This window comes from Polypterus senegalus, chromosome 9, assembly GCF_016835505.1.
Source record: "Polypterus senegalus isolate Bchr_013 chromosome 9, ASM1683550v1, whole genome shotgun sequence".
NCBI classification, from domain to species: domain Eukaryota; kingdom Metazoa; phylum Chordata; class Cladistia; order Polypteriformes; family Polypteridae; genus Polypterus; species Polypterus senegalus.
In genome coordinates, this window is record NC_053162.1 from 27,071,400 (window position 1) to 27,084,770 (window position 13,371).

The following is a 13,371-nucleotide window of genomic DNA, read 5'->3' on the forward strand; positions in this document are numbered from 1 at the left end:
TAGTTTTTAGAAAAAAAAATATATATATATATATATATATATATATATATATATATATATATATATATATATATATATACAGTGGTGTGAAAACTATTTGCCCCTTCCTGATTTCTTATTCTTTTGCATGTTTGTCACACAAAATGTTTCTGATCATCAAACACATTTAACCATTAGTCAAATATAACACAAGTAAACACAAAGTGCAGTTTTTAAATGGTGGTTTTTATTATTTAGGGAGAAAAAAAAATACAAACCTACATGGCCCTGTGTGAAAAAGTAATTGCCCCCTGAACCCAATAACTGGTTGGGCCACCCTTAGCAGCAATAACTGCAATCAAGCGTTTGAAATAACTTGCAATGAGTCTTTTACAGCGTTCTGGAGGAATTTTGGCCCACTCATCTTTGCAGAATTGTTGTAATTCAGCTTTATTTGAGGGTTTTCTAGCATGAACTGCCTTTTTAAGGTCATGCCATAGCATCTCAATTGGATTCAGGTCAGGACTTTGACTAGGCCACTCCAAAGTCTTCATTTTGTTTTTCTTCAGCCATTCAGAGGTGGATTTGCTGGTGTGTTTTGGGTCATTGTCCTGTTGCAGCACCCAAGATCGCTTTAGCTTGAGTTGACGAACAGATGGCCGGACCTTCTCCTTCAGGATTTTTTGGTAGACAGTAGAATTCATGGTTCCATCTATCACAGCAAGCCTTCCAGGTCCTGAAGCAGCAAAACAACCCCAGACCATCACACTACCACCACCATATTTTACTGTTGGTATGATGTTCTTTTCTGAAATGCTGTGTTCCTTTTACGCCAGATGTAACGGACATTTGCCTTCCAAAAACTTCAACTTTTGTCTCATCAGTCCACAAGGTATTTTCCCAAAAGTCTTGGCAATCATTGAGATGTTTCTTAGCAAAATTGAGACTAGCCCTAATGTTCTTTTTGCTTAACAGTGGTTTGCGTCTTGGAAATCTGCCATGCAGGCCGTTTTTGCCCAGTCTCTTTCTTATGGTGGAGTCGTGAACACTGACCTTAATTGAGGCAAGTGAGTCCTGCAGTTCTTTAGACGTTGTCCTGGGGTCTTTTGTGACCTCTCGGATAAGTCGCCTCTGCGCTCTTGGGGTAATTTTGGTCGGCCGGCCACTCCTGGGAAGGTTCACCACTGTTCCATGTTTTTGCCATTTGTGGATAATGGCTCTCACTGTGGTTCGCTGGAGTCCCAAAGCTTTAGAAATGGCTTTATAACCTTTACCAGACTGATAGATCTCAATTACTTCTGTTCTCATTTGTTCCTGAATTTCTTTGGATCTTGGCATGATGTCTAGCTTTTGAGGTGCTTTTGGTCTACTTCTCTGTGTCAGGCAGCTCCTATTTAAGTGATTTCTTGATTGAAACAGGTGTGACAGTAATCAGGCCTGGGGGTGGCTACGGAAATTGAACTCAGGTGTGATACACCACAGGTAGGTTCTTTTTTAATAAGGGGGCAATTACTTTTTCACACAGGGCCATGTAGGTTTGGATTTTTTTTCTCCCTAAATAATAAAAACCATCATTTAAAAACTGCATTTTTTGTTTACTTGTGTTATATTTGACTAATGGTTAAATGTGTTTGATGATCAGAAACATTTTGTGTGACAAACATGCAAAAGAATAAGAAATCAGGAAGGGGGCAAATAGTTTTTCACACCACTGTATATATAGTATATAACGCATCCATCCATCCATTATCCAACCCGCTATATCCTACATAAGTAGAGGGTCATGGGGGCCTGCTGGAGCCAATCCCAGCCAACAAAGGGCACAAGGCAGGAACAATCCCCAGGCAGGGTGCCAGCCCACCGCAGGACACACATACACACCAAGCACACATTAGGGACAATTTAGGATCACCAATGCACCTAACCTGCATGTCTTTGGACTGTGAGAGAAAACCGGAGCACCCGGAGGAAACCCACGCAGACACAGGGAGAACTCCACGCAGACAGGACCCCGGAAGCGAACCCAGGTCTCCTTACTGCGAGGCAGCACTTCTACCACTGCGCCACCATGCCGCCCTTATATGATACAATACCTGTCAAATAATACAAAGAGTACACGACACATGTTTCTTCCTAATTGGGGCACATCAAGTGTATGCACCATTGCTTCACCTTATGGGGATCGAGTCTCAGATGTCAGCACCTTAGTTGAAGCCTCTGACGTTGCACCATGGCGGCTGGTTCGCTTACTTGACAGGATGGCGTACTAATGGAGTACAATCAATAACAGACTGAGACAACTATGTGGCTCAGTCAGGTCATTTCTACCCTCAGCCATCAGGCTCTATAATGACCCCTCTGCCAAGTGTGCAATATAGTGTGCTCATATACTTTGCCAATGACAGACATCCTGTACTGTGAAATTGTAACTGAGAAGTATGTACACTTAACAACAACTCTTGACTTATTAATATACTTATAATGAATATAACTCTTGTTAAATTTGTACTTATACCTTGTTAATAACTTAAGATTATAATAATTCTTATTATATGTATATATTTTTGTTTTTTATGTCTTCTGCTGTAACCCTGTAATTTCTTTTGACATAAATCTATCTATCTTGCACACTAGATGCATAATATTGAGCCCAATAAACATCCATTACTTAGCAATATAACTGAAATCAGCGGGAACCCTAGTGAATAAAAGGTTTGCTTAGTACAAGGATTGCTTTAAAATAGTTCACTTACTCACAATATTGTTTAACTTGCCAGTGGTCACCACTTACCATAAACAGCAAAGTAGTTTGAGGTAGAATGCAAATCATTTGGACAAAAGCTCTAACAAACCAGGTTTGATGATGCCTGTTCTATTGTAAATTGATCCAGACAAAGACATACTATATATGAACATGTACACATTTAAAAAAGATTGTATTGATGCCACATTTAGGTAAGTAAATATATAGGTATCATGATTGATTTAATGAGGATCCTTTTTTCTTTAGGAGTATGTAAGGAATATACAATGTCAAGAGTTTTCTTTTTTCATGTATATTTATGCTGTATACAAAGGTAAAAAAAAGTTAATCACCAAGCTAAAAAAGATCTAATGATTGGAGAAAAAAGTAATATACAGAGCAGCAGTTCCAACTAATATTTCATGTATATGCAAAGTTATATTTTGATTATCAAATTTGCTATATCTTATTTTTTCCTACAAGAGCAAGATAGGTTCAGGAGCCCCATGAACCTGAAAAGGAAGCACTTTTAATAATTCTATGTTAGGTTTATGCTTTAGAATTTGGCATCCCTCCTGTTTTGCAGTATCTGCAGATTTACAAAGTGTACTTAATTCATTGAGCTATATTGTTACATAAGTAAATAAAATGTAGTACTGTATTAGAAATGTGGACAGCTGAAATTAACTCAACAACAGGCAAGTTTTCCCATTTCAGTTCCTGCTTTGCACCCACAGCTGTCAGGATTGTTTGTAGACATCCCTATACTTGAAAAGTGACTTCTGAAAATCGAAAGATGGTGCATATTTTATGAGTTATGCATATTGCAAATATTTTCACTAAGTGAGAAGAGTTACTGCTTCTGAAGTGGCAGACTGCTTTATATCCAAGTCTTTAAAAGAAACATGTCACCCTACAAAATATTATCACTTTGTTTGAGACTTCTTACCTGCTGCACATATGTGAAGTCCTCAACATCCTTGCAAGACAAATCCATTAAGGTCACGGATTTCTTCCACTGTTAACAAATTTAGTTTAGAATATTAATGTATACTGCATACATTATTAACACTATTGCTCTGTATTATACCAATACATTACTGACAAGCATTAAGAACTGTGATGGTGTGGTAAACAACTTTCATTTCAGCATTTATACAAATTAACAATGTTGTAATAGCTAAGGCACTCGACTTTAAAACAAGATTTTATGCATTCGATCCCTGCCTCTGCGTCACTTAAAGCAACTAACTTAACCTGCCTGTGCTGTAGCTGTAAAGAGACTCTAAATTATTGTAAGAAATGCTGATCTAGTACACCGATTTGGATAAAGCCGTTAGCCCAAAATAAAATATTGTTTTATCACCTGAAAGAATTCAGGATTTGAAAACATGAACAGAAAACATCATTTAAGTGAAAGTATTTCTCTCGATAAAACAGAATTAAGAAGAATAATTTTATTGATAGCCTACATTGTTCGCATGTGTGATGCATTTGATTTAGACTTGTAAGAGAGGTTAAGCAGGTTGTAAATTAAACACACAAAAACCACGTAAGCGACACGTTGTCCCTTGACTCTTTTTTCGAATAAGCGGGTAATGAAAAATATCAGAGTGAAAGTTCACCTTCAGTATAATCCAATTTCAGCAATACAGTACAACAGCAAAGAAAATGACAAAACCGAAACGAGCTCCTGTCATGCGGAATACACATCAGAGCGTGGGCACCGCAGCAATGTCCATCTGCAAAGCGCAAGCACGTATAATGGCTCTCTATATAACACAAAACTGCAATGCTACTTTTACTTCATAGAAACTCGTGCAAATTCTCCTTGACGACTGCATCTCTTTTTCCTAATGTTAACATATTTCACATATACAGGCGCGCAGCTCAAGCTTTGCTTTCCGCGTTTGTTTGGGCGCGAGTGATTTATCTGTATCCGAGCAACCACGTTTACGCGGTGTCCTGGTGAGAGCTGTGCGCATGCGCGATTTTCTTCGCGCACCCAACAGGTATGGCAGATTGTGAGAAGACTCGCTGTGAGTTACAGGGCAACGAACACGCACCCAAAAGAGTCGTCGACGTGGACCTAATTAGCTACGAATACTTAGCCATCATTCATTTTAGAGCTACAACTTTGTGTTAAGACTCTCTTTAGCCTTCTTACATGTCCTGCACTGTACCCACAGTTTAATGGTTTATGTGTAATTGCAGTATACGTTACATGTGTACTGCCATCTCTTTTACTGTTAAACTAAATCCATGTCTGTATAGTTCTGTTTTGCACTTGCTACTTATATTTACTGTATTTACTTATCTTCTGCTACTCTTAATAATTTAATGTATTTAGTTATTTTATTCTTATTGCCTGTACATACAGTACTTCACTACCCCATTCACCCCTGCAACTCTGGCACACGAATATCAACAACAACATTTATTTATATAGCACATTTTCATACAAACAGTAGCTCAAAGTGCTTTACATAATAAAGAATAGAAAAATAAAAGACACAATAAGAAAACAAAATAAGTCAACATTGATTAACATTGAATAAGAGTAAGGTCCAATGGCCAGGGGGGACAAAAAACAAAAAAAAAACTCCAGACGGCTGGAGAAAAAAAAAAAATCTGTAGGGATTCCAGACCATTAGACTGCCCAGTCCCCTCTGGTAATTCTAACTAACATAAATGAAACAGTCCTCTTTGGATTTAGGGTTCTCACGGAAGGACTTGATGATGATGGTCACGTAGACTTCTGCCTTTTAATCCATCCATCATTGCTGGAGCATCATGAAGCTTTGAGTAGGTGGAGGTGGCGCAGGCCACCACCACAAAGAAACGGGAAAAAGAAACAGAAGAGAGAGTAGGGGTCAGTATGGATTTTAGAGCCACCATGAATAGTTATTATGAAGAATTGAACATACAGAGTATCAGGATTAAGTTAAATTGTGTTAAATTGAAGTTATAAAAAGGCCATGTTAAAGTAATGTGTTTTCAGCAGTGTTTTAAACTGCTCTACTGTATCAGCCTGGCGAATTCCTATTGGCAGGCTATTCCAGATTTTAGGTGCATAGCAGCAGAAGGCCGCCTCACCACTTCTTTTAAGCTTTGTTCTTGGAATTCTAAGGAGACACTCATTTGAGGATCTAAGGTTCAGTATGCTCTTGTGCTGTATGTGACAATAAAGATCTCTAATCTAATCTAATTTTTCTTTTTTAAATAATCAGTTGGAGCTTAGGATAAATCAAAGGTTCCTTTGTTTATGCCAAGGTACCCAGGAAGCCGAGAACAGTGGGTTAGGAAAATGAATGAAACAATATTTGTTTTCTTTGTATGAGTTTTACTAATGTTTACTCCCACCACTCAAAAGAAACTGTTATTTTGTAAAAGAATTGTGTCATTTCACAAACATATTGTGTTATTTTGCAGTATATATTGCATTGTTTCACAATACTTATTGTCTTATTTCACAAAATTATTGCATTATTTCAAGAAGATATTGATTACAGCTGCCACTATATAGCTTGTAATAAAATGATAACAGCAGAATATACGTTATAGGCATATATCTATATATATATAATTCACTAAGGCAAGACAACCATGGAAAGCACGCCGGAAGAGGCGTGGATTCACTAAACCGCCAACAAGTGAGACACCTATGGCGCACCAACTCCAAGACCATTGGATACGACGACAACTCACATAGCCACGCCCACCAACTTAGACACGACAACACAGAAAAACCAGCGTCATTTATATTCGTCTGTCGTAGAGGTCACATGCAGCTCCGACCTACGTTGACTGTTCATAGAGGCATGTTTCTCGTGGAGGTGAATCGCCATATGCAGCGTGTAAAACTGTTTGCGAGGGGTATCCCATGGGATCCTTAAAACATTCCTTTACAACTGAGGTTAAAACACAATGAAGTAAGCAGTCTTTAAAAAACGAGTTTTCGGTTACGACGCACGACCGCATGCACCATAGCAAACTGTTTTACACGCTGCATACAGCAATTCGCATCCGTAACAAACATGCGTCTTCTTAGATGCTACTGCACCTTGTACACACCCCCTTCCACCTTGCTGATACCGTGGTCGGGTGTCTTGGTGGATTATATATAGAAAGGCAGCCAAATCCACACAGAGCAATGAAAAGTCTACGTGAGTCACAGGTGCATCTGGACTGTGCAAAGACGACAACGACTCGAGTGACAAGTTGGAGGTGGGCACATGAGCAGGCAGTGTATACTGAACGAGAAATCAGCAGACTAGCATGACGGAGGGAGCGGAGTGGATGTCCTTCTCCTCTCCTCCCATTCCACCCTCCGTGCCTGAGCGCCACATGGACGATTGTGTGTTGGTTCGTTCCGTGCATTGGTTAAAACCCAATGAAGGAGGCAGTCTTTAAAAACCAATAAGCCCTGTGCCTCTGTTTCATTACCGTCTCACCTGCTTCACCAATGCAGGCCCTGCAACAGTCGAGACGCTCTCTCGGCAGCTGACCTTCTCTGTGCCTGACCGGTTCACACAGAAGCACCACATGACCAGGCAGTGTGTATGCTTCGAGAACGAGGGTGGACGCAACAGGACTATCTAAGAAGAGGCATGTTTGTCACGGATGTAAATCGCTGTATGCAGCGTGTAAAACAATTTGTCACGAATGTGAATCGCTGTATGCAGCGTGTAAAACGCTGTATTGTATGTTGCCCTCTCCAGCGTTGCATCTTTTCATTCACCTACAGTCGTATACACAATGAAGTGAGCAGTCTTTAAAAACCGAGTTTTCGGTGACGACGCACGACCGCCGGCACCATGCTACATACAGTAATTCGCATCTGCAACAAACGTGCATCTTCTTAGATGCTCCTGCACTTTGTACACACCCCCCTCCCACCTCGCTGCTACCGTGGTCGGGTGTCTTGGTGGATTATATATAGAAAAGCAGCCAAAACCGCACAGAGCAATGAAAAATCTACATGTGTCACAGGTGCATCTGGACTGTGCAAAGACGACAACGACTCGAGTGACGAGTTGGAGGTGGGCACCTGAGCAGGCAGTGCATACTGGACGAGAAATCAGCAGACTAGCATGACGGAGGGAGCGGAGTGGATGTCCTTCTCCTCTCCTCTCGTTCCACCCTGCGCGCCTGAGCGCCGCACGGACGATTGTGTGTTGATTCGTTCCGTGCATTGTTACAATGTTGCTTTTCTTGCTGATTTATTACATTACCGATTTTTCAAATGTTAATTTTCTCCCTGTGCTTAAAAATTATTAAAAAACCGGCCTAATTATGCGGCGTATGTTACGCCGCGGGTTGGCTAGTTTAGTTTTAATCAGGTTAAAAGGCTGTAAGTTTCGTACAGGTGTTTTAGCACTGGCAAAGTGGTAGCGCAGAGCTGTCATTCCTGCCTCACAATGTCAGGGTCCACATGGAGTTTACATGTTCTCCCCAGGCATTTCTGAATTCATTGGTAGTAGTAAGTGTGCTTAACTGCATATGATTACCTGTTTAACGCTGAATATTAATTAAGAAAATACATTTATACCTTCATGTGCTGTGAAGTAAATAACATCCATCTCCTTTTTCCATCTCCAACGTGAGCATCCAGAGATTTGAAGTATGAGCCCTGGCTACCGCACCACCAGATCACACTGTTTTAGTATATCTATACCAAATAGCTGGATTTAAAAGTAAACAGATACTTCATTTATAAAGTTATGTTACTGAATTGCACATTGCAAGTTCTTATAAGATTGGCAGTGCTGTTGAGCCCTGCAAAGGAGTGGCATACCATCCACCATGGTTGCTTATTGCCCTACTTCCATGTGCTGCTAGAATAATTAATCATTGGCACCCTGTGACCCTAAACTAGACAGATTCAATATACCCCACAACCCATGCAAGCCTAAATATACAGCATATGTCTATACCTGTGGTTCAATGCTTGTCACTTGACTGGACACAACACACGTGCTTAACCTCTGACAGCCAGAGTACTCATGTGCCAGTTTTACCTGACCCCAGCATTCAATATCTTTGCGAAGTAATGCAATAATTATTGTGAAATAAAGCAATTTTTTTCTGAATGGCAAGAATAACTTTGCATATGAATCAAATAGAATTGTGTCATCGAGGGTTAGTTTATTTTTAACACCAAGCTGCTGAAATAGGCCTGCAGTTACCTTGAATTGGAATATGTGCTGTTAAGAATGTTCTCTTACCTTTAGCCTGCACCAGTCACTTACTTTTATAAAGTAATACAGTATATTACACTTAAACCCATTTAATACAATTCAAGGCTACAGGGGCTGGAGCCAATACTGGCAGCACTTGCTACAATGCAGAAACAGGCTGCCAATCCATCACAAGGCCCACGCATCTTCACACTAATATTCACAATGTGACAATCAATCCATCATCCACCCTGCTATATCCTAACTAAAGGGTCAAGGGTCTGCTGGAGCCAAACCCAGCCAACACAGGGCGCAAGGCACACACACACCAAGCACACACTAGGCACAATTTAGAATCGCCAATGCACCTAACCTGCATGTCTTTGAACTGTGGGAGGAAACCGGAGTACCTGGTGGAAACCCACGCAGACACGGGGGGAACATACAAACTCCATGCAGGGAGGACCATGGGAAGCGAACCCAGGTCTCCTTACTGTGAGGCAGCAGCGCTACCCACTGCGCCACCATGCCACACCCATGTACTGTAACAATCTGAAATCACATATCAACTTAACTAGCACATCTTTTGGGATGTGGGAAGGAAAACTCCAGTAGACGCATGGAAATACTGCACATGCCACAGAGATACCAACCAGGTACAGGATTTGACATTGGGCTTACGAGGTAGCTGTGCTAACCATTCCACCGCCCCCTTTTTAAGTAAAAAACTGTAAATATCCTCAAACAAACTGGAATTCAAGTGGAAATTCAACACAAACCAAACATTTACAATGGTATTAATCTGTGACTTTCTAACGAAGACATCAACATATCACGGCACCATTTTAAGCTTTAGAGCCACAAACATCAGAGTGGTGCCCTATACCGGGTCGGTCTCCACCTCAAACCCAAAGCTGCCAGGACAGGCTTTGACCCCCACAACGCTGCAATACCACAGCAAGGTTCAGAATATGAATAAATGAATGAAGGGATGCACAGAGATCTTTTGAAAACTTTAAGAAATAGAGGTGAACGAAATGTGTTTTATTAGTTAAAGAGAATACAAACAAAATAATATTACAATGACATAAAAACTGGTCCTGAACCATGAAACTAGAAAAAAAAAACAACTGGAAAATGAACTCTTTGTTTAACAATTTTTAACAGCATAAATGTATTACTTGAATCATTAACAAACAATCCTTGGTTTATTATAGAATATTGAAATTATACTTCTCAAACTGGTCAACTGCAAGCCAATAATGTCTCCTTAAATATAAAATTTGCCCCAAAGAACATTTTTGCAACAATTTACAAATTGGCCATTCCTATAATAGTCATATAAATCTTAACAGTGAAATGACATTTGGAATGACTTTAACTAACTGACCGGTAACAGCCTTAACTTTTCATACAGCAGATGGCATGATTTTTGCATTCATTTGAAACTTTTTACTCTGATAAATCTAAATTTCAGCCTCTTTGTCAATCATAAATGGCCAGTCTGCTAAAGTGATCTTACATTGCTTCTTGTTTCTTGTTTTATGCACCCAAACATGTCTTCGAATGGCAACAGAAAATGCCATAGCTCGGCCAGACAACTCGGCCTGATGGCAAGACAACTGAAAAGTAAACTTCCCGATAAGCTGGAGTTCAGAAAGGATTGCTTGAGAACGTGGCACCGTGGTCTCCTCTGTGAGCTCACAAAGGAGCCTTTCCTGGTAATCGGAGAGATACCGAAGGTAGTTTGTGACCCTGACCAGCATGGCCCCTGTCTGGTAGACTTTTTCTGCAAGATTTTCTATGCCTTTAAATTTCTTATTAGATTTATCATTGTCCTTTAGTTCTCTTGTCTGAAACGTGCTAGGAACAAGCCTGCTCAGTGGAGGCATTTGAAAGTACAGATGGCCCTGGTTTTCACTTATTAGGTACAGTTTAGAATGCACATCTCGAAATGGCCTTGCACTTGCAGGGTGTGACCAAGTGCTCTGGACCAGACTTTCAAATTCTGGCACCATTTCTGGTCCAGTTCCATCTGAAACCACAATGCCAGCAAATTCTGATGCACGTCTAACTAGGCTCTGTAATTCACTTGACATAAGGTTAACATCATCAGGTGGGTTAGATGGCCGTAAATTCACTTCAGTGCTGCTAGCTGCACCATCATCAACAACAGTTAAATCAGGATCTCCATCTAAGTGCATGATATTGATTGGTAAAGATGGTGGACTGTCTTGGGTGGGAGTGCTTCCTTTTCTAAGATGAACAGTCTGATTTCCATAAGGACAGGATGCTTCTCTCAGACAAAGTTGGCCAGAAGGTGAGCCTTCACTTGCCCTTTGCTCTACAACACGGTCAACCCAAGCTTTCCATTGTTCCTGCATTGACTGTTCCTCACTATTTAAATGCTGCTGAATGACTTCTAACAGCTGAAACTGCTGAGACTGAATTATCTGTGAAAATTCAAAGAAAAGGCGGGAGCTAAATCCTTCATATGGAGGTACTGGTGAACTCTGAGGCGAATCATCGATCTCGGATTGCCTGAAATTCTGGGAGTTAAATTCCCCCCAAAAATTCTTAATGTCTCCCAGGGGAAATGTACTGCTTGATTCCTCCTCTTCAGATAAAGCTGGGCTTATATGGATTTGCTTTGAGGTAGATAACACACTTGCATGTGTATTTTGTGAAGAAACAATGATAACCTGATTTTCATCTTTTCCTTTCTTCTCTTTAACATACATTTTTTTCACGGCATAACCATAATTATGTTCAGTGTCCAGTATCCAATGAGGACAGCGTCTTTTGAAAACTCCACACCCCTGTTTTGAAACCTCCAACATATTAAAATTCTGACTCAAACAAGTATGTTTTTGATTCTCATCAGACATTTGCTGGGGTTTGAAATAACTATTCTTGTGTGTTCTAAAAATAGACAACACATACAAAATTTGTGACAGTCTTTTAAAGATGTTCTATGGCTCCCACATAAATAGCATAGAAGTGACACAGAAGTAAACTTATTTACAGCAGTGATGGAGATACCTCTGAAAAGCCATGTACTCATTTTCATTTGCAGCCATGATTACTGAATCAGGCACGGTTAAGCAACATCTAAAAAAAAAAAAAAAAAATGTAATTAACACATTTCATGAAGCCACAAAACTACAAAGTAAGGTATGAGTACTAAAAAATATCTTTAATTTATTAAGCATGGCTGGCGTTAGTTTCATCCTTATGCCTGACAGTGGTAAGATTTGGATGAAGGTAGTTTAAGAATGCTAAGCTACTCATTTACCTTCTTTTTTTTATACAACCTGTTAATTTTAAGTATGGCTGGGACCTGTATCAAAACCCAACTGAGGCTGGAGCACCAGTCCATCAAACTGCTTATTTATTTTGGAAACCGCAGGGGCCCAGTGTTTAAGGCTGCTGTCCAAGCTCCACTGCACTGGATTTCAGTTCTAGGCAGGGCATTGTCTGTGTGAACTCTGCATGTTTAACTTCGCATCAGTAAGGCTTTTACCCCCAAATATGGGACCAAAACCGTTGCGTTTGAACACAGAAACTCCGTATCATTTGTGTGAGGACGGCCTACGATGGTCTCACCCCTGATGTTGCCCCAAATACCGCCGGCATCCCCGTGACCTCTAACGGTTTACGGAGGCGAGATAAGTAGTGGATGTCCGAAATCAAATAGTCCGTTTTTATATTATCGACTATGCCCTTAAAGGTAAAATCGTTTGATTCGGTAGCCTGCCAAGTTCCTACTCGTCTTATCCACTACAGCTCCTACACATTGGAAGCAAAAAAATAACCCGCTTCCAGAGAATTCCTACTTTGTTACAGACCAGATATGAAGCTCGTCGTCGACATCACACCAAATTGGAAAGTAAGGCATGCTCGTTTCCTCAGTGCGAATCTCAGTATAAAATAAGGATACAATTCATAAATTAAATTAAACACAGGATAAGAAATGTTAATTTGTATAAAATAAAAGCAAATAGACCTTGCTATTTATGAGAGGATCCATTTAACAATCGGTGTATTCATGATCTGCGGTGGGCTGCAATTGTATCCGACTGCAGGTCGCAGACTCGGCCCTCCACGCCCCTCTGGCTTTCCACGCCCCCGGCCTTCCGCGCCTCCTGCCTTCCACGCCACGCCCCCAGCATTCGCGTCCGTCCTCTAAATGGTCTACATGTACATCGCTTCCGTTGAAAAACTAGTAAAGTTGATTTACCATGTAACCCTAAAAGACGATATTAATAAAACTTCCTGCAATCACGAGGCAAGAATCCGAGATTCTCTTTATGGTATAAATACTCTCGTATTTACTTTTAGAAACAAAAAACAGTTTTATAATTTATGAGTCAGGATTCGATACAGCTAAAAGAAAGAGGGTAACATATTTTTAGATTAAGGAAACACCATACTAAATATGAATGTGGTTGCTCTAACTGCTATTATAGT

General features: G+C 40.3%; 2 protein-coding genes across 2 annotated transcripts in view; both read right to left on the reverse strand.

Moving 5' to 3' along the window:
- The window catches only part of LOC120535148 (tetratricopeptide repeat protein 16), a 39,956-nt gene extending 35,294 nt beyond the window's left edge, over nucleotides 1-4,662 (reverse strand). The window contains exons 1-2 of the mRNA XM_039762764.1: nucleotides 4,348-4,662; nucleotides 3,672-3,740 (exon numbers count right to left, since the gene is read on the reverse strand). Coding sequence (XP_039618698.1) covers nucleotides 3,672-3,719 — 48 coding nt within the window. The 5' untranslated portion in view covers nucleotides 3,720-3,740; nucleotides 4,348-4,662. The remainder of the gene's footprint in view (nucleotides 1-3,671; nucleotides 3,741-4,347) is intronic.
- Nucleotides 4,663-10,064: 5,402 nt separating this feature from the next.
- Nucleotides 10,065-12,967, reverse strand: LOC120534937. The gene is made up of 2 exons (XM_039762444.1): nucleotides 12,908-12,967; nucleotides 10,065-12,012 (listed from the first exon to the last, which is right to left on the reverse strand). The coding sequence occupies exon 2, from the start codon at nucleotides 11,787-11,789 to the stop codon at nucleotides 10,368-10,370; it is 1,422 nt and encodes a 473-aa protein (XP_039618378.1). The 5' UTR covers nucleotides 11,790-12,012; nucleotides 12,908-12,967; the 3' UTR covers nucleotides 10,065-10,367.
- Nucleotides 12,968-13,371: the final 404 nt, after the last annotated feature.

What these genes read in the sequence shown, in the direction of transcription:
- LOC120534937 (XM_039762444.1), bottom strand. Translation starts at nt 11,789, where the DNA reads ATGTCTGATGAGAATCAAAAACATACTTGTTTGAGTCAGAATTTTAAT.